The following is a 20,841-nucleotide window of genomic DNA, read 5'->3' on the forward strand; positions in this document are numbered from 1 at the left end:
TTAAAATTGTGTAAAACAATCAACAAATATAATAGAATGTTTAAATATGAGGCGTTTAAAAATATATGAAAGAATGGGTTCATATTGTAGGCCTATATGTACATATATATTTATAAAAATGTTTATGTGTCATGTTTAGATATTAAGCAGTTAAACTCTACATTTTGTTAAGTTTGATTCATATAATTTATTTGTTAGGATGAAGTTACATTTATAAATGTCATATAAGCCATCTTGTTCCTCTCTCTCTCTCTCTCTTTCTCTCTCTCTCTATTCATCTACAGTACTGTGCAAAGGTTTTAGGCACTTGGGGAAAATGTTGCATAGTGAGGATGTCTTCAAAAATAATGCCATAAATAGTTTTTATTTATCACTTAATGTCATACAAAGTCCAGTAAACATAAACAAGCTAAACTGATATTCGGTGTGACCACCTTTGCCTTTAAAACAGCCCCAATTCTCCTAAATACACCTGGACACAGTTTCTCTTGGTTGTTGGCAGATCGGATGTTCAAGCTTCTTGGAGAATTCACCGCAGTTCTTCTGTCTATTTCGGCTGTCTCAATTGTTTCTGTCTCTTTATGTCATCTCAGACTGACCCGATGTTCTGTGGGGGCAATGCCATCTGTTGCAGGGCTCCCTGCACTTCTATTCTAATCTTTTCTATTTGTTTATTATAAAGAATTATTCTTTACTATTGACACACTAAAGAAAAAGTCATAACATCTTAAGACAAATGTTTTTGTAAAATATCTCATGCACAGTACTGTCTATGTATATAAATATTCCTCTTCCATACTCTTTTATATTATTCTTTTAATTCAAGACACATTTCAGTTCATTCATTTAATTTATGTACTTTGCAACAGACATGTGTTTGCCTAATATTACTAGAACAGCCTTGAGATCAAGGTGACTGAAACAGAAAACCTTGGGTTTGAGTAAGAATGTGTATAACACTCAAAGCTCTCTTCCGCCCCCCAGTGGACGGATTTACTAAGTACAGTTTCTGTGTTGGAAGTTTCCTTAACTTTTTTGTGTTGGAGTCGAATTTTATTTTCTCCAATGAAATAATATATATATATATATATTTTTTGTATATGCTGGTATAAACTGACATAAATGTATGCGTACAATTTTTTAGTCTATTTATATTATCCAACATATCCTCTTCTGCCATTGCATACTTGGCAATAAAGCTCATTCTGATTCTGTAATATAAAATAATTATAGGAAACCAGAAAGCAGTTCTGTTGTGTGTGTGTCAGTCTTGATGATATCTCTGTAGCAACCTATTCAACCCCTTAGTTATTCTTGTCAATGCTGTATAATGTATATTGATATACTGTATGTGAATATCAATATCTCTGGATGTAAATCACTTTCAAACAGGCTGTCAATCACTATCAGTGTTGAGTAAGTTACTCTAAAAAGTAATTAAGTACTAACTACTAATTACATCTTATACAGTGTAATTAGATTACTGTACCAATTACTCTGACTGAAAAGTAATTGCATTATTATTACTAATTACTTTCTAAAACCCCGATCAACCTCGACCAGATGAAAAATACAAGGATGGACATTAAACTCTTTCAAATAAATCATATAAAATCAAATAAATTATTCATGAACTGGGCAAATTTAAGGGGGCGGTGTTACAATAGAACACATATTTTAATGTTAGATGCTACATTTGAATTTTAAATTAACTTTTGTTTTATTTAGAATTCTTCTATAGTCAATACAGTATTTAATGCAATTACATCAGAAGTAACTGTAATTAAATTTCTGAAAAGTAATCTCTTACTTTACTTTTATCAATGAAGAAGTAATTAATTACAGTAGTTAATGCATTACACCCAACACTGGTCACTATACACCAATCACAATTGAGACTGTACCTTTTCACCATTTAAAATAATAATAATAACACCAATAATAATAATAATAAAACTATAAATTATCATTATAATAATTAACAACAATAATACAAACAATAATAAATATAAGGAACTATTTTTATTAATAATATAATAAATATGATCATATATGATTATCAATAATAATAATAATAATTATTATTATTATTTATTTATTTGCCTACTGTACAACAAACATGGAATTGAAAAATACAAGATTTCAAATTACGTCTGAGTGGAAACTACTAGATTAAATAAAATGTAAATACATTTCAAGTACAATAACGGCAACAAAAACAACATTTAAATTATTTATACACCCAATATTAATAACTATAGATATTTTAAATCGTTTACCCATAAATGTGCCTTATTTACATATTTATTTCTGAATAATGGTTGAAATGAGACTATTAAACATGACGTTTATAATATCCACCATTCAATAGTTTGACTTTATATTTTATGTTAAATAATCTCATAATTTATCAGATTTGATTTGAAGTGAATTCAGTGAGATAGAACAACAAGTCCATGATGGCGGCGAGCAGGCGGTTGCACAAGGTAAATACCGCTAAAAATCTGATTTGACCGTTATTGTATAAAGATTTTACTCGTATTACCTTCTTAAACATAAATGTCACTGTCGGTCGTAAAGCCGAAACTTTAAATCTGTCTCGTGTGAAATGTGAACAGAATTATGAGGAAGAAGCTAACTAGCTTAGCTGTAGTTCAAGTGTCCACATGAAATTAAAATAAACACTCAAATAAAGCAGAAAAATAAATTAAACCGTGTTCTTAATGGGTCTAATTCATCATATTGTTTTCAAAATAAACTTTTGAACGAGTGTTACCCTTAACAGATGATGTAAGTTTAATAGATGAGACCGAAACTAGTTAAAAAAAATGCTAATATAATAATCATTTTATAGATTAATGATTCATAAATAGCTTAATATAACAGATGGAGGTGCCTGTGTGATCATCATATTTACGGTACATTGTGGTATTATTATTATTATTAGTCATGTGACGAAATCACAACCAGGAAGTATGTCTGTTGTCTTTGTTTAAAGAGTTTAAAGTTGATTACATTTGTGTTCTAGTGTTTACATTTATGATACACTATGAAAAATACATCAATTCTTTCAATTTTGTGTGATTACTTGTTATATTTTAGACTATTGGGCTTGACAACTGTTTAAGACATTCTTTTAAGATTTTTGCCTGAATTTCCTCTTTTAATTTTTTTTGGATGTAAATTCTTTAATTTATACATTGTAAATATAACGAGTTGTGTATTGCTATTTTGTGTTGGTGTACTGGAATTTGTGCACTTGTAATGACTATTGTAAAAATGAAAGTATTTGTATTTTTCAACCCTTTTATATATTTATTTTCTCCCCAATTTGGAATTCCCAATGCGCTCTAAAGGTGCGTTCACATACAATGCAAAGCGAGTGTTTCGTGCGGCGCGCTTACATACAAAGTCAATGTAAAGATGCGAATAGATGCGAAATCGCTTAATTCGCTTTTTTTCAACTTGCGTTGTCGCGCATTGAGATTATCCAGATGTCACTGATGTACTGACATAGTAGCAGAAAAAAAATAGATGAAAAAATTGTTGTAGCTGTGTGGGGGCACCCGGAATTGTATGACACAACGTCATACATGTACAAAGACTGGACGAAAAAAGACATCGCTTGGAGAAAAGTGAGCGAGGAAGTTGACTACCTGGTAAATTCTGAAAATATGCGCGTCTACGTGATTCCAGCTATTGGCTGTACTTTACTATGAACCAAGTCATAGAAGCCCCGCCTCCTGTCCTTTTCCGGAAGAGAAGGGGGAATACACGAGGGTTCGCTTTACTCGCGCGAATGTGAGTTTAAACACACATTTTTAATCCAGCGGTTAAACTCGTGCTAGCAATGCGAGGCAAAAATGTTCTTCACGTTGTATGTGAACGCACCATAAATCCTCGTGGTGGCGTAGTGACTGGCGGAGGACGAATCTCAGTTGCCTCCACGTCTGAGACCGTCAATCCGTGCAGCTTATCACATGGCTTGTTGCGTGCGTTACCGCAGAGACGTAGTGCGCGTGTGGAGGCTTCGCGCTATTTTCCGTGGCATCCACGCACAACTCGCCACACAGAGAGCGAACCACATTATAGCGACCACGTGGAGGTTACCCCATGTGACTCTACCCTCCCTAGCAACCGGGCCAATTTGGTTGCTTAGGAGACCTGTCTGGAGTCACTCAGCTTCAACTCTTTTATTGGTCAAAAAGTGTCAGGTTTCTTGACAGGATGTTCATGTTCTGTGTTTTTCAGGAACTTGATGAAATTCGCAGGTCTGGAATGAAAAATTTCCGCAACATTCAGGTGGATGAGGCGAACATTCTGACTTGGCAAGGCCTCATCGTTCCTGTAAGTATGCATACTCATTAAATGCAAGTAGGATTAAAGGTTGAGTAAGATATATATATATATATATATATATTTTTTTTAGCACAAATAGCATGACAGATATCACTAAAATAGATGCCTTGATATAAAACCCTTTTTTAGCCAATCAGAAAAGCTCTCAGGGTGTATATACAGTTAAAGTCAGAAGTTTACATACACTTTAGACAAATATATTTATTTAAACTCAGTTTTTCACAATTCCTGACATTTAATCGTAGAAAATATTCCCCGTCTTAGGTCAGTTAGGATCACTACTTTATTTTAAGTATGTGAAATGTCAGAATAATAGTAGAGATAATGATTTATTTCAGCTTTTATTTCTTTCATCACATTCCTAGTGGGTCTGACGTTTACATACACTGAACATATCAATGGTCATTATGGCCAAACAGTTACATTTTTGTTTCATCAGACCAGAGGACATTTTCCCCAATAGTAAGATCTTTGTCCCCATGTGCACTTGCAAACTGTAGTCTGGCATTTTTATGGTGGTAATGGAGCAGTGGCTTCTTCCTTGCTGAGCATCCTTTCAGGTGATGTCAATATAGGACTTGTTTTGCTGTGGATATAGATACTCGTCTACCTGTTTCCTCCAGCATCTTCACAAGGTCCTTTGCTGTTGTTCTGGGATTGATTTGCACTTTTCACACCAAACTACGTTCATCTCTAGGAGACAAAATGCATCTCCTTCCTGAGTGGTATGATGACTGTGTGGTCCCATGGTGTTTATACTTGCGTACTGTTGTTTGTACAGATGAACGTGGTACCTTCAGGCATTTGGAAATTGTTCCCAGACTTGTGGAGGTCCACAATTCTTTTTCTGAGGTCTTTGCTGTTTTTCTCTTCTTTTTTTTCCCCATGATGTCAAGTTTGAAGTTAGGCCTTAAAATACTTCCATAAGTACACCTCCAATTCAGTACACTTCCTATCAGAAGCTAATTGGCTAACTGCCTAAAGGCTTGACATAATTTTCTGGAATTTTCCAAGCTGCTTAAAGGCACAGTTAACGTAGTGTATGTAAACTTCTGACCCACTGAAATTGTGATATAGTCAATTAAAAGTGAAACAATCGGTCTGTAAACAATTATTGTAAAATGACTCAAAGTCATGCACAAAGTTGATGTCCTAAACGACTTGCCAAAACTATAGTTTGCTAATATAAAATCTGTGGAGTGGTTAAAAAATGTGTTTTAATGACTTCAAACAAAGTGTATGTAAATTTCTGACTTCAGCTGTGTGTGTTATTTGTTGTGAGGCAAAAACCATTTAGGGTTCAGTGACATGATGCTTATTTCTTGGTCTAATAAATTGAAAAATTTATAAAAAAATATGTTTTAAATCACACAAAACAATTACTAATAGATAATGGCTCTCACTGTGGTTCTTTGGAGTCCCAGAGCCTTTGAAATAGACTGATGTTTTTCAATCACCTTTTTCCCCCATCATTTCTGGAATTTCTTTCACCCTTGGCATAGTGTGCTGCAGGGTGCGACCTTTTAGCCAACCTCATGCTGCTGAAAAGTTGTATTTAGGTGTTGATGTGATTGAACAGGGCTGGCAGTGATCAGGCCTGGGTGAGTCTAGTCCAGCTGAACCCCTTTATGAATGCAGTTTCATAGATTAAGGGGCAAATACTTTTTCACACAGTGAAAAATAACGAGTTGGTATTGGATAACTTTTTTGCTTAAATAATGTTATCATTTAAAAACTGTATTTTGTGCTTGCCTTTGTTTTATGTTCGATTTTGTTTGAATTTTTGAAACAACTTAGTATGAGATAAATACAAAAACAGAAGAAATCATGATGGGAGCAAATACTTTTTCACAGCACTGTACATTGCCAATGCATTGTCAGACCCTACACATACAGATATAAAACATTGAATGCTAAACTATTAATTTCTCTGGCTCTTGTTCAGTTAGTATACCTGTCTGCAGCTTGCTGAATGGAGATGTCCTTCAGTCTTATCGCGCACACACGCTGGGTCTCTTTCGGGAGATTTTACTTTTGAAAAGTTAGGGTTAGGTTAATCACAGAAATTAACTTGGATGATATTATTTGTCAATGACCCTTAGATCTGCATACACCATTTTGTTTATTTTCAGGACAACCCTCCATACGATAAAGGTGCATTCCGGATCGAGATAATATTCCCTGCAGAATACCCATTTAAACCTCCGAAGATCACATTTAAGACAAAGATCTATCACCCAAACATTGATGAGAAGGGTCAAGTGTGCCTGCCTGTCATAAGTACTGAGAACTGGAAACCTGCAACCAAAACGGACCAAGGTACAGCACTTCTTCTGACATATTAAAGAAATCATTCCGTCATAATTTACTCACCCTCATGCTGTTCAAAACCCATATTACTTTTCTTTCACCCTTGGAATGCTTTGGCAGAATGTTTAGTATCAGTCAACACTCACTTTCATTGCATGGAAAAAATGCAATTTAAGAGTTTTTATTTTTACGTGAACTATTCGTAACACTTTTTCTTTTCTTTTTTCCCCCCACCTCTAAACAGTAATCAGGTCACTCATCGCCCTCGTCAACGACCCCCAACCAGAGCACCCATTGAGGTCGGACCTCGCAGAGGAATATTCAAAAGACCGTAAAAGATTCTTCAAGAACGCAGAAGAGTTTACAAAGAAACATGGCGAGAAGCTGCCAGTGGACTGATATCACATGGGCGTGTCGCCCGTGTTTCTCCTTTGCCCACTCCTCTAAAACCGTCTCCCCCATTCTGAGTCCCCGCCAGCCAGCTTGCCCTCTCGTTCATACCGCATTGAGCCTCTGGAGCCCAGTGTCCCTTCGGTAGAAAGACTTCTGGGTGTTGATTGGCTGGTGCAATGTGTGTAAATGAGAACTTAAAAAAATAAAAAAAGTGGTGCAATATGGGGCGGGGCTAAGGGGTTGGAAGGTTGTTTCTTTTAATTTCTTCTAAAATTGCACAGAGATGTGTTCAGGTCATGCAGTCTGTTGTGCGATACTACAGAGTATAATGTTAAGTCCTTTCACTTTCACATTTATGACACAAAGCAAAATCCAATAGTTCATCGTATAGAAACACAATACATCAAGGTTCTAAAGGTGTGTGGCAAATATTTCTTTTATATTTCATCTGTTTGTTTTTTTGTTATGCTGTTTGCTTAGGCTACACTGTTTTCTCTGGGATAAGGTTTTATGTTCTTAATAATCTCAGTTTGTTACTCATTAAATCACTGCTTAGTCACTGTCACCAATATAATGTTTATGATGTCATAAAAGGGAAAGCAAATATGAGTTTGTGTTAATTTATATACATTTTAAATGGTGATACTTTTATACACTTTGCAAGTAAATATCATGGGTAAGATTGTCTTTTTAAAATTCTGACTTGAAACCAATTATAAACACAATGCATGTACGATTCAAAGCTCAAGGCAACAAAAGAACAGTTGACTATCTGTGGGGTAGTACTAGATCACACCTGAAAATGGCATCGTAAAATAGTCTTGACACATCCTTGAAGTAGGCCTACAATTTACAGGAAATGCCATGGTATTAAGTAATCATTCAGGATCATGTCATCTTATAACATCACTGTATCCTGGTACAACCACAGAACTTTTTGTAAGGGTTCTAGGGAGCCAAAATACTGGATTTGTTTTTATTTATTATTTTAGGTTTAGGTGTTGAGACAGTAATTATTTAATGTAATACAGTGGTGTTTTTGTTCAACTCTAAAATTACCCTGTGCACTCTCATAACTATCCAAAATCATAGCCTGCGTATATAAAGATGATGCATTTCAGCATCACGGTCGATAGGGGGCGTGTGACGCATTTGATTTTGGAAGACGCTCCCTCAAATGTACCGCCAAATCTGTGAGGACGACGACATCTTGATAAAATGTCGTTTTGACGATTTTCATGGTAAATGTAAGAATTCATGGATTTTCTATATGGTTTATTACCCTTAAAGAAAATTAACACGATGACCCTAGTTTCCTCCAAAGTGCCCTAAATAGCCTACTTACTACAATACAGCGGTGTTAACTTGGTAAGCCACTCTGTCGTCATAATTTTTTTTTTTTTTAAGCCTCTTAAACTTTAAAGAGATCCCATATTAAATTATTATGATTTTACTGAAGTAACATTAACTATCGTGTTTTGATGAACACTGGTTGCATGTCTGATTATCCTTAGCATTATTAGCTTCACACACTTTATAAAAGTTACAGTATTCTAGTTCAAACAAACTTCTCTGTCTGGACAAAAAGGGTGTTTAAAAAGGCCAAATGGAAGTATTATTACACAGTTAACAGTTTGCTGTTGCCTTTGCCCATCTTAAACAGTGTTGCCATTTTGTTTTGTAGTCTCTTACAAAAGTAGTGCTTTAGTGTCAGATTTCATTCTTTGATACCATGGTACTCAATGATTACCATAATTATGTACAATGACATTTACATGGTAATCTAAAGTACATTATGGTATTACCATGGTATGTGTCCATATGAGTTTTGGGTGAATGTACAACCTCTCAAAATTAGGGATGGGCATTTTGGCCATTTTGACTACTCGGACTAAGTACTTGTCGTGTACTCGAGGGGCAATGACATGTACATAACTATATATAATAACATGTCTGACAAACGTCAATGGCTGCTGCGTTGCGTCTTGTTGTTCCAGTGTATCGTCTAGTCATTATTATAGGCTGTTATAAAAGAATCTGTTACAATATGTAAAAAAAGATTGCATAATCAAAATATAATGCATCATATTGTCATTATGTGAAGATTTGCTGCCCAACTCAGTGAAAGAATGTGCACAATGCACTTCCTTCAGGTTACCATAGTTATCTTAGTAAACATGCACCAGTTTTTTAGTGACCGTCTGAACCATGCATTTTCATATCGCGGTTGGCATAACAGGAGACGCCATAACCATCGCGTTTTTAACATGCGTGTTAAATTGAAGTTCAGTTTTGAAGACGCTGTTTGAAACACTCACCTGCTGTATATGTGCTGCTTCAGCATGTTGAGTCCACTGCCACACGCCTGGTGTGTGTTTGTGTGTGTGTGTGTGTCTCCCTAAGTGTTCGCTCCTGTGGGGAAAGCCGCGATGCTCCGTATTGTTGTTGCTGTGATGATTCATGAAGTGCCCAATTCATCTCTGAGAGCTGGAATTTCCACCTTTCTACTGGGGAAAGTTCAACGTAATGACACATTATGTCGGACTTCTAACTTGGAAACTCATACGGGAATCTACAACTCCCATTTTGTCGAGATGCAGGTGTGTGTTACACAAACATGTCGGCACCCAGGGCAGGGAGGTTTACAGTCAGTGACAAACATTCAATTTTATTAAATAATATCCATTAACGAGTCAAAGTTCTTACATTTAAATTTAAAATAAGCTCCCTCTTTTACATGTTTGTGTTTAGTTGTCATGTAATTGTCACTAAATTTTGAATTAAGTGAAAAGTCATGTCATGCATGATCACCATCGATCATCGTTTTCATGATCGATCATTGGTGCCATGTCTGAGTACCTGAGTTCTTGTGCCCATCAATCCTAAAAATGCCCGTCTATATTCTATTTCAGTGTCTTATGCATCCAATACAGTGACAAATCCGCCCACACTTTACAATGCTGCTGGTATCCACCGATTCTACAGTCTTTTACCCTTCTGGTTCCTGTAGCCCCAGCCCTAACCCACTTCCTTATTAAGTATAGAACTAAGATTAGCATGAGATACGGCACTAAGCAGCTCTAAATGGATAAATTAGCCCTTCTGGATTAGACGGTCTAACGATTGGAGGCCAGTGTCTGGCATTAAGGTAATTTAATTACAGTTTAAACCATCATGGAAAAAGGGGGTTCTGTCAAAATAGACATTTCAACACTAGATCTGGAATAATGAAAAAGCAACTAAATGTTTCTGCTTGGTAAACAAAAGTGCTTTTAATAATACAGTGTTTACAAAGATTAGCATTTTTATTTAACAAGATTGTAATTTTAACTGACTGATGATTGTGAAACAAACAGTGAAGTTCAAACTCCTAAAGGTTAAATGAAAATTCTGTACTTGCATAGTGTTAGGGACTAACAGCCTCAACCACCAAAAGATGCAGTGGAAATGAAGGATAACTAAGACTAACAGCTTGCCTAAGATCTCCTTTTGTATTCCATGGAAGAAAGTCTCACAGGGTTGGAGTTAGTAAGACATTTGAAACAAGACAGTCTTGGTTTGATGTGTGTCCTGCCACTAGAAGCTTGGCTCACTTTTGTTACAATGAACCCATTACTCTCTGAGATGGACAGTAGCTGTGTCACTACTGTTAGTGGTACCCTGCTGGTAAATACCTTCAAGGAGTAGAATGCTTCTGACAGAAATATAAAGTGAGTACTTGAACAAAATTGCATGCAAGTCTACTTCAATAATTTTGGATTTTGAGCAGTCAATGAATGAATGAATAAACATTTATAGTTTAAGGGTTCATTTTATTGAGCTTGGTACATGTATAAGACCTTCTGTTTTTGGGATTGGTGGAAGGAGTGCCCATGGTTATCTTTGTTGTACTGGGTCCGGCCTTTATCAGAGGTGCATTGCTCACTTCCTGAACTGTTGGATGGGTGCAGGGATCTTAAAATCCTGGCCCTTCTCCAATCTCTTCTCACACTCGATAAGGTAGTTGACACCATCAATTACCAACTGCACCAGTTCCACCTAGTAAAGAAAAGCAGGCTCACACCAGAGTCTGAAAATTGCATGCAGAGAAGATTCTGAAAATGAAGGTCTTTGAATGACCAACCTCAGATTTGCCTAGGCGGTCAAGGTTTGAGATGTCAAAGGTGTCGCCCACAGCTGCCGTGTCAACTCCGCCAGTGCCACGCTTCTGCAACCGCAAGTTATCCAGGATCTTGCCAAATCGAGGGTCCTACAGGCAATTATTTGGATTAAACATCCATTTCAACATCCCTTACACACTTTAGATACATCAGGATCATTGGTGGCATTGCTGTCTGTTGCTTCATTATTTTACCTAAGGTAAATGTCTTTCTCAAAGCTTTCATGAAAAGAGAGGGCTAATTGCGGTTACCTTGCTGAGCTTTGGCAAGCGGACATGTACTCCAGCCCTGAGACCGGTACCCAGGTTGGATGGGCAAGTCAGGATGTAGCCAAGACGTTCATTCCACATGAACTCCCAGCCTCTCTCCTGAATAAGTTGTTCCACCTGTCAAACAGAGAGATGGCCAACAGGTTAATTAAATCAACTTTACAGTACAACTTATCCTTTATAAATAAGACAATCAAGTGAATGGAAACATTTTTATGACCATTCAGCAGTTTGGGTGTTGCTTGGTTAATGGACAGGTGTGTTACCTGTTTGAGTCCTCGGCAGAACCTCTCAAACACTCTCTTCATATTGCCACCCTTCTCCATGGAGATGACACGGGTGTGGTCTTCTTCATTGACCCATATTAAGAAGGTCTTCTCGTTGTTGTGCCTTGAAAATGATTGCATGTTAAAGGTTTCTTGCTAAAAGCCCATTCCCATGTTATGTAGTAACAATAAGCCTGGATAATCATTTTTGTATTGTCACCCATGCCAGCATGTCAGCAAGTCCTTTTCTCTTTATGAAGTCAACATATTAGTATCTTGTTTTAGTATCATATGTCATGCATTCAGGCTAACATTCATTTACCCAGTTCTTTATGTGAGAACATGAGCTACATTTTTTAAATGTTCTTGTTAGCTACACAAATGTTGATCAAGTCATGCTAACAACTTCCTAGAACCATACCAGATGCCTCTTGCATCTGGCCAGTCACGGCCCATAAATGCACATGTCAACAAGGTGGACACAGGTTTGTCAAAGAGGAAGTGGTCCTAAGAGAGAAAGAAATGAAGACAGAAGTAGGTGGAAGAATGGTGGAGGATTGCAGAAGAAGGTTGGAAGACCAGAAGGTTGGAACAAAGCAATTTATAAAACACTACAAAGATATGAGGATGGGTCTGGAACTAAAGAGTGAGGACTGGTGATGTGTATAAGAGTCGTAGTATGTTCCCTTTCCCTCTAGCCTTACCAGATCCCACGAGCATCAGGCCAGTCCCTGGCCATCCCAGCTGAAGTGAGCAGTGGAGACACAGGCTTGTCAAAGAGAAAATGCTCCTAAGCCGCGCCAGCATGAAATGGAGAGTTAAGCATCCTCATGTCATTATTTGACAAATCTTTATCCCAGAGCCCTGTCATGGTCTTAAACAGGGGTGTCAGACTCTGCTACTGGAGGGCCATTATCCTGCAGATTTTAGTTTCAAACCTTGCTCCAACAAAACTGGCTGCATTAAGTAATCCTGAAGACCTTGATTAGCCGGTTCAGATGTGTTTGATTAGTGTAGGAGCTAAACTCAGCTGAACGGTGGCACTCCAGAAGCAAAGTTTGACACCCCTGGTCTAGAAATTAATTATCCTGATATGAAAGAACTAGAAGCAACTCACATTGATAAGTCTCTGCTGCTCATGTTCAGCCAATTCAGTGAGGCTGTAGTAACGTCCAGACAGATCTCCCTTCAGTCCAGACAAGGCTTGGATCACCACCCTCTCCACCTCACGACGCTCAGAGCGGCTGCAGGCAGGGGGCAGACTAAGGCCACGGATGCTGCGGCCAGTGCGCACACGGGAGGACAGAACGTAGCGCTCGTCAAACATGCCTGATGTGATCTGTGATAGATCAAGCAGGAAATGTTACATGTAATCAAGTAGAACTTTCAGAAACTCTTACTCTAAAAGGTAAGATCAAGAAACAAACAGACGTTTACCTTGGAGGCATCAAGGTCAGTAGGATGCTTCATGGTTTTTGGGTCATAGCCATTGTGTCTGTTCTTGATTACTGGATCAAAGAGTTCAGCAAACACCTGCAATGTCATATTACAAAATAAAAGGCATCGCCTAATGATTTTCTTTTGATATTTTCTCGAATAATGCTGAGGCAAAACCAGACCCTACTAAAAAGACCACCTAAGACCAACATGAATTTCCATACTGGTCCAAGCTGGTTAATGTTGATTAACGCTGATCAGGTGCTGGTGTAGCTTTGTGGACCAAAGTAGTCATGCTGTTTACCTGTGAAACTGGTTGACTTAGGGACTTTTGCTTGCAAAGCTAGTTAAGAAGCCCAGTGGTATCACCAGCATTACTTGATGGGCACCAACATCCAAAGCACAATAGGCACTTTTCACCATCATGCTGAACGGCTCTCATTGGGGAACCGTGCCGTTGCATACCGATCTGGGTTTGCTGGCATGATTATAGTTTATTTTTCTTCTGTGGTGCTGCGAAAGTAGTATTAGAATGGAGTGACTGGGCAAGTGACCAATCATGAGTCACCACGTCACTACAGGCATTCCACCATCATGGTTCTCTGTCCTGAGCATGATAACTAATTCCAGGTGGCGATCAGTTTGTAATCAAACAATGTTCAAGTGGAAATGGTACTGGAACTATGCCTCACCGTGTTCAGACTTGTTCTGCCTGATGGTGGAAAAGTGCTAAATGTATGTTGATAACCAGCTATGGACAACTTTTCAATTGGGGACAGAAACAACTATCTTGAAGAAGAGAAAGCTGAACATTTAATTTTGTCAAATGAAAAATGTATTTACATAGTTTGATTATATTGCTGTACCTCATAGCTCTCCTCATCACCAGCAACCATCCCCACTGTTTTGATGAAGGGATGACCAGGGTTGTCCACACCAGTTTGGATGCACTGGTCAAGAGTCCAGTTGTTTGGGGTGATCTTGTCCCTCAGCTTGGCATAGATGGCAGGTGTTAGTGCACTGGCCATACAGTTGTTGTGCTGGCGAAGGTCAGGGAAGTCAGCACTGTTGGGAAACACAGTATTACATCCCCAGTCAGGTTCTGTTATTACTGTAGGTTAGAACCTTTGGAGTTGGTGGACAAGAGGAGAATCATGTCCAAATTGTCCTCCATTTCCTGCTTGTTGGAATGAGGAGCACATTCAACTCTAGGCTGATCCAACCTTGGTGCAACAGGGAGCTCTACAGAAGGTAATTTGTGGCTACTGCAATTAGACATTACAACTCATCCACTACAATTATGGGCAGAGACGTCATTGACTTTGAACAGAGACTGGATGATCAGAAAGTGTGTGGTTAATTTTTAGATTTTGGTGTTGGATCAACCTTAAGGGGTGTTCACACACACACAAAAAAGTGTCCAGAATCATTCATTTTTTAACGAGAGTTGGCAATTTGAGGGGACAGGATAGACAGAGGGTTTTGGCAAAGTGACAAAGTTTAGCAGAGGTCCTCTTCATTTACATATTCTGCAGTACATTAGGAATACCAACTAGCAACCAACAGCACAGCAACTTGGTGACTTCAACTAATTTAATCGCTGTCAGGGTCAAAGACCAACTGTAGTTAAGACTCTGAGAGATGTAATTAGATATATAAAGTTGGGGATTTGGTGTGTATTTAGGAGAATGTAACCATAAAAAACAGGGAATGTAGCACTTCGCAGTCAGCTCCGTCAAGGAGCTTAAATCTTGGACTGCTGATCTGATCTGATCTTTGGCATCTATCAGCGTGAGGAAGTGTAAAAGTGGAGCTGTGCAGGACAGGACATTAGCTACTTAAGTTTCATGTTCTTACCCCTTTACCTTTCACTCAGTTACCATGTGACACTTCATCATCATATAACAGGTTTAAGTTAACCCAGATGGAAAATAAGTGGTATTGCACCATTCTTGGTACATTTGATGAATGCAAAACAAATTATTAGCTCTTCATGTTTTATCTGGACATTATTACTAAGTTACATCATTTGAAATTGTAAAGCAAGTGAGAGTCTCTAGACATTTATTAAACAATGAGTAGATACAATATTGCATGGACTATCTATAGGATATAATTAATTGTATCATTCTGGTGGGTACCTGGGAGGGTAGAGTTTCCTCCTCTGCTCTGCAGAGATAGTGGCACTGTCACTCATCAAGTAACCGGTCGCCATGGCGCCAGCTCCTAGACTTGCAATGAGTAAGCCAGTGGTACGGCCCGACAACATCTTGGTGAATGTGCTTGCCATCTTCACACCGTTTCTGGTTACAAAATCCAGTTGGGGTCAGCACTGGTAGAAGAAGGTGGGAGGGTTTTCACAGACTTATTTGAATATCACTTTCATTTAGAATTGACAGATGGGCCCCTAAGCTGACAAGTGGCGCCTGATTTAAGATGGCAGATCACCTTATTAAGACATTCATTCGTTAACTATATCACCAGTGTCCAAACTCAGTTCTCTGTCATTAAAATTGAATTTTCTAAAGTATAAGTAGACAACTCATGTGTCAACTCCACTTTCAAATGATGGATTGTGGTTTAGAATCCCTCAGTTCTCAAGAATAGAATCGAGGAGGACAAGCCCCCCCCCCAAATGAAGAATTGGTCGATCAGTGGTAGATTCTTAAATGTTTACATTCTTGACCATTTTGTTACATCCTTGATGATGGCAAACCTTATGCCGGTGTGACTGTGGCTCTGAACAGTTTTCTATGAAAATTAAAGTGTTATTAATAGACTCGTAGTCTATATAAAGTGTTTGGAATTAAGCCCCAACTGGCACCAGTCTACCCGAAGGCCTCTTGCTCAACATTTTGAACCGGGCACAAGTGCACACGGGTACTAGTGCACTCTGGCAGCCTGAACCCAGATCTACATAAAGAATATGGACATTCTGTGATACTTTTAAGCAGGTGGTTCTGAGAGACATCGCAGAAATTCCTACAAATTATTTGTGTTAAAATCTATATAGATTTCTCTACATATATACACACACAGTGTTTCCAATGTTGCAGATAAAGATCCTTTTCCATTTACTTCGACTTGTGCCCTCAGAATAAATATCTACATTCAAGCTCAGACCATAGATTTTGTTTGAACATGACGGATAAGAGAAGAGAGTATTACCTGTAGAGTGTCCGCAGGTACAAGTAGTTTGTGTCAGTAGGCACACAGTCTGAGCAAAGCTGGCACCTCCCTGGATATGGGATTAGAAGCCAGCCTGATGGCCAATCCTCTTCCGTTCAAGTGGCAGGTCATAACCCATGTCTGTCTTCCAGCTTGCCCTTGAGACCTGCTACCACAGTCCAGCATTCTGTACTGCACGCACTGGTCTTAAGTACAGTCAGCTCTTTAAAACTTAATCTTACCATCTACTGTCTTGGTTTATGTACCTCCACCTACCTCATTTACACTAGCCAGATGACTGGATAGCCAGAGTGCCATACAATCAGACCGACAGATATAAAGAAACAGACAGACAGACAGGATTATACAGAGAGTCTGACTGGCTGATAGACAGACCAGATAGATGGATAGACAAAGAATAGACCGTCAGACTGACAGGATAGACAACAGACAGATATACAGACCAGATAGATAGACAGACAGACAGGATATACAGAGAGTCTGACTGGCTGATATACAGACCAGATAGATGGATAGACAAAGGATAGACCGCAGACTGACAGGATAGACAACAGACAGATATACAGACCAGATAGATAGACAGACAGACAGAAAGAAATAGACAGACAGACAGGATATACAGAGAGTCTGACTGGCTGATATACCGACCAGATAGACAGACAGAAAGAATAGACGGATAGATAAAGAGATAAACAGGTATACGGTGACACTTTGATAGGCAGTATCTTTTCTGTAAACATCCAAAAGATGTAAACTGGGAATTAATTCCTGTTTAAACACACACACACACACACACACACATAACACAGATTATATTTAATGCAGATTCATGCAAACACATGCCAAAGAATGTGAAATATTTCTACAAACATAACCATGCTAAATGAGCAAATGCAGTTTTAATGCAAAATGCAGCTGACCTGCTAAGATAACAGTACATACTTGTTTAAAACATTCACTTAAGGTTGAAAAAAAACCTTGTATTTACAAATAAATAAAGTAAAATAATGTCTTATAATGGTTAAGCTCATCTCAGCAGATATCATTTGACAGTCAAGGTAAACCAGTGCTTCTCAATTATTTTCTGTTACGCCCCCCCTAGGAAGAAGTAAACATTTCGCGCCCCCCAACTCTCCGCCGCGACTGTAAATAGTATCATTTGTCTATAAAATTGTTAGAAGTACACCTCTGCATAACATTGTATCCTTATTAACATAAAAAAAGAAATATAGATCAACTTACAACAAAGAATAACATTATTAACATTGTTTTTTATTCTGTAACAGGAAAGACTTAAAGTGCATCAATTTGCCTGAAATTACTCCTTATTTAAACTGTAAACATTTTTTGACCATTTGATACTAATTTTTTTTTTATATAATCAATAAATAATAATAAATTCAAATTGATCAGCAACATTAACTCAGGAGCACAATATATAAAACACTTTGACCTATAAAACAAAAAATGAATAAAACAATTTGTGCTGATTTTTTCTTTTTATCAAAATGAGGAAGTCAGGATTAATGGCTACTATGAGCACGTTTTGCAGTGCACAGCTTTTCGAGCGGGGTTTGAAGCATGATACTGCAACTCTCAGCTCCTGCTCAATGTTTAGCTTGGACCTGTACTTGGTCTTCAGTGCAGCAACAGCAGAGAAGCCAATCTCACAAAGATAAGATGTTGCAAAAGGAAGAAGAATGCCCATGGCCCTCTGCCCTAAGAGTGGATACTGCCTCTCTACAGTCAGCCAGAATTCACTCAGTGTCTGTGATGTGAACCTCAGTCTCAATGTGGAGTCAGACGTCATTTCAATGAACTGGTCCTCCTCTGCAGAGCTGAAACCAGTTGGAGCTGGTGCATTGAAAGGATCTCTCACCCAATCATATTGGGAACTGTTTTCAGGGAAGTACTTTTTAAAGAATCCCATCAGTGATGAAATATGCTCCTTGATATGTGGAATCACTGAGGTGGCATCATAGTCAGTAGTGTCAACAAATTCATGCAGGTTCTCGAATGAATCAGTATTTCCTTCATCGAGTCGCCTGCCCCACATTGCAAGCTTTCGAGTGAAAGAGCTGATCTTGTCTGTGACCTGAGGGAGGTGTTTATCTTTCCCTTGAAGCTGTAAATTTAGTTCATTTAACTTTCCAAATATGTCACTCAGGTAGGCCAGTTTTGCCAGGAAGTTCTCACCACTAAATTTTTCTGCGAGGTCATACTTGTTCTCCTGCTCCAAAAACATTCTTATCTGCTCTCTGAGCTCAAAAACTCGGGACAAGACTTTTCCTCGTGACAGCCACCTTGCTTCACTGTGAAACAGCAGAGCTTGATGTTCAGCTCCCATCTCCTCACAGATAGCAGAGAAGACTCTTGTTTTCAGTGGTCTGGTCTTTATAAAATTTACTACACCTACAATGTCAGTCATAACCTCACTTAATTCAGAGGAAAGGTGCCTTGATGCCAGTGCTTCTCTGTGTATAACACAGTGTGTCCACTCAGCATTAGGTGATTCCTTCTTGATAAGAGCCCGAAGTCCTTTTCTCATCCCTGCCATGGTCTGTGCACCATCACTGCAAACACCAATGCAGTTCTCCCACTTTAGCCCATTCTCAGTCAGGAAGCAGTCCAGCATTTTGAATAGCTCTTCAGCTGTGGCTCTGTCTCTGACATATTTACAAAAAGTAGATCCTCACACAGGAGTTTGTCATGTCAAAACGCACATAAGCAATAAACAAACAGTCTTTGTTGCTGTCAGTTGCTTCATCGAACTGTAAGGCAAAACGTTTGTCTTTGAGTTTATCTACCAGCTGTTCTTTAAGATCGTTAGCAATGTCATTTATACGTCTGGCGACAGTGTCATTGGACAGAGGGATAGTTTTTATTTTTGCAGCACTTGCGTCATCCAGCATGACAGAGACCATGTCTAATGCTGCAGGCAGTATCAGCTCCTCTGCTATGGAGTGGGGTTTTTGCACTGAGCAATTTGGTACGCCACCTTATATGACGCTAACAGTGCTCGCTGGTTTGCTGAAGTAGCATTCACAAAGCGGGACGATTGTTGACAATATTCGGCACGTTTTAGCTGAAAAAACTCAAGCGGCTTATCAGCGTGATTGGGGTGTAATGTCTTTAAGTGACGCCTTAATTTATTTGGCTTCATGCTGTCCGCTGCCAACATTTTTAGACACAGTAAACATACCGGTCTTTCCTCGTCTCCCACCGTATTCACAGTGAAGCCAAGCGCTACATACGCTTCGTCATATTTCCTCGTCTTAGCTCTCGGGAGACTTACGTTTGTCTCATTATCTCCGTCTTTCTCCGCCTTTCTTTTCATCCCCGTTAAATATTTTTCCATGGTGTCTCACGGGTTTGTTATCTGCACTTCATATCTCCTGCTCTGTGCTGTGTGTTCTTCTTCGTTGCAAAAAAAGCATGTTCCCTGGGGTCACACGCGCCCCCCCTGGCATCGCTCCGAGCCCCCTCAGGGGGGCGCGCCCCACTATTTGAGAACCACTGAGGTAAACCCAGTAGATGGAGGTATTGTCATGATTGTCATTCACATTAACAGATTTTTGTCCCAAACACTTCATTGGCCATTTTAAAATGGAGGGATTATTGGGGTAGGTTGTCATCAGCCCCTTTGAACGTCCATTGGGACGTAACATACAATTGTACGTAAAACCTCTGAAAACAGAACTGATCTTTTGCATTCAGGTGAAAACATTTCCAAAAACTACCAAAAATTGACATTCAATTATATCATTCTATAAATACGTACTATGGAATATTGCAACTGTACATAAGATTTACAAAAAGGCGCATTTAAACCTGAGTTTACAGCATAAAAACCATAATATCCTAAATATTTCAAATAGTGGTCATTTCAAGGACAAATCTTCCCACGCTCTAAACAGAAAAGATACTAAAATGGAAATATGTTAAAAAGATAGAAGGATAAGTTGTTGGATGGTATTTCCATCATCATTATAATTTTATTGTATGTATTCCCACAAACAGTCTCATATTATTTGATATAAAATGTGTCTTGCTATCTAACTTTGCAGTTGAGTCCGGTGTAAACATTATCATCATTTTTAGTTGGCAGGACGGAGTCTTGGCTCAATTTTCAGAGATAATTCATAAAGTGTATCTTCATCCATTACAATTGTTTTGTTGAGAAGGAACTGTTTTACCTGAGAGAAAAATGGAGAAAAAAGGAAAAATATTACATCTACAGGTTTTTAGACTGTTTGACACTTGAATCAATCACTTGGTCCAGTTTTGAGGAGTTTCGTGGAGTTTGATTCCACCAGCCTCCTCTACTTTCAAATTAAGCTTGATTGTATTCCTCTATTCTGTATTAGTCTCGTTCACAAGCAGGCTCATATGCTTACTTAGGTTTTGGGTGTGTACAGGGCTGGACTGGTAATCTGGCACACCAGGCATTTTCCCGGT

The 20,841-nt window shown here is 38.5% G+C and overlaps 3 protein-coding genes across 3 annotated transcripts; 1 reads left to right on the plus strand and 2 right to left on the minus strand.

The window, feature by feature from the left end:
- The first annotated feature begins 2,434 nt into the window (after positions 1–2,434).
- On the plus strand, positions 2,435–7,665 carry LOC127636215 (ubiquitin-conjugating enzyme E2 L3-like). The gene is made up of 4 exons (XM_052116649.1): positions 2,435–2,486; positions 4,252–4,347; positions 6,492–6,678; positions 6,914–7,665. Exons 1-4 carry the CDS (start codon positions 2,457–2,459, stop codon positions 7,066–7,068), a joined length of 468 nt encoding a protein of 155 aa, XP_051972609.1. The 5' UTR covers positions 2,435–2,456; the 3' UTR covers positions 7,069–7,665.
- A 2,655-nt stretch (positions 7,666–10,320) lies between these two features.
- Positions 10,321–16,470, minus strand: ckmt2a (creatine kinase, mitochondrial 2a (sarcomeric)). Its single transcript, XM_052116646.1, has 10 exons — positions 16,363–16,470; positions 15,336–15,526; positions 14,061–14,259; positions 13,195–13,290; positions 12,875–13,096; positions 12,462–12,547; positions 11,758–11,881; positions 11,474–11,608; positions 11,186–11,311; positions 10,321–11,100 (listed from the first exon to the last, which is right to left on the minus strand). The coding sequence occupies exons 2-10, from the start codon at positions 15,482–15,484 to the stop codon at positions 10,984–10,986; spliced, it is 1,254 nt and encodes a 417-aa protein (XP_051972606.1). The 5' UTR covers positions 15,485–15,526; positions 16,363–16,470; the 3' UTR covers positions 10,321–10,983.
- On the minus strand, positions 16,078–19,307 carry LOC127635777 (zinc finger BED domain-containing protein 5-like). Its single transcript, XM_052115996.1, has 3 exons — positions 19,156–19,307; positions 17,972–19,049; positions 16,078–16,107 (listed from the first exon to the last, which is right to left on the minus strand). The coding sequence occupies exons 1-3, from the start codon at positions 19,305–19,307 to the stop codon at positions 16,078–16,080; spliced, it is 1,260 nt and encodes a 419-aa protein (XP_051971956.1).
- Positions 19,308–20,841: the final 1,534 nt, after the last annotated feature.

Source organism: Xyrauchen texanus, chromosome 43 (assembly GCF_025860055.1).
Source record: "Xyrauchen texanus isolate HMW12.3.18 chromosome 43, RBS_HiC_50CHRs, whole genome shotgun sequence".
In the NCBI taxonomy this organism is placed as follows: domain Eukaryota; kingdom Metazoa; phylum Chordata; class Actinopteri; order Cypriniformes; family Catostomidae; genus Xyrauchen; species Xyrauchen texanus.

Excerpts from the sequence above, each read along its gene's own strand:
- LOC127636215 (XM_052116649.1), top strand. The coding sequence starts at position 2,457 with ATGATGGCGGCGAGCAGGCGGTTGCACAAG. Across the intron at positions 2,487-4,251 it reads CGAGCAGGCGGTTGCACAAG|GAACTTGATGAAATTCGCAG; the intron begins GTAAATACCGCT and ends TGTGTTTTTCAG. Across the intron at positions 4,348-6,491 it reads GGCAAGGCCTCATCGTTCCT|GACAACCCTCCATACGATAA; the intron begins GTAAGTATGCAT and ends GTTTATTTTCAG.
- ckmt2a (XM_052116646.1), bottom strand. The coding sequence starts at position 15,484 with ATGGCAAGCACATTCACCAAGATGTTGTCGGGCCGTACCACTGGCTTA. Across the intron at positions 13,097-13,194 it reads CTGACCTTGATGCCTCCAAG|ATCACATCAGGCATGTTTGA; the intron begins GTAAACGTCTGT and ends GATCTATCACAG. Across the intron at positions 11,101-11,185 it reads ACCGCCTAGGCAAATCTGAG|GTGGAACTGGTGCAGTTGGT; the intron begins GTTGGTCATTCA and ends TTTCTTTACTAG.
- LOC127635777 (XM_052115996.1), bottom strand. The coding sequence starts at position 19,307 with ATGGTCTCTGTCATGCTGGATGACGCAAGTGCTGCAAAAATAAAAACT. Across the intron at positions 19,050-19,155 it reads GACAAACGTTTTGCCTTACA|AGACAGAGCCACAGCTGAAG; the intron begins GTTCGATGAAGC and ends TAAATATGTCAG. Across the intron at positions 16,108-17,971 it reads AGCAGGAGCTGAGAGTTGCA|ATCTGGGTTCAGGCTGCCAG; the intron begins GTATCATGCTTC and ends TTCTTTATGTAG.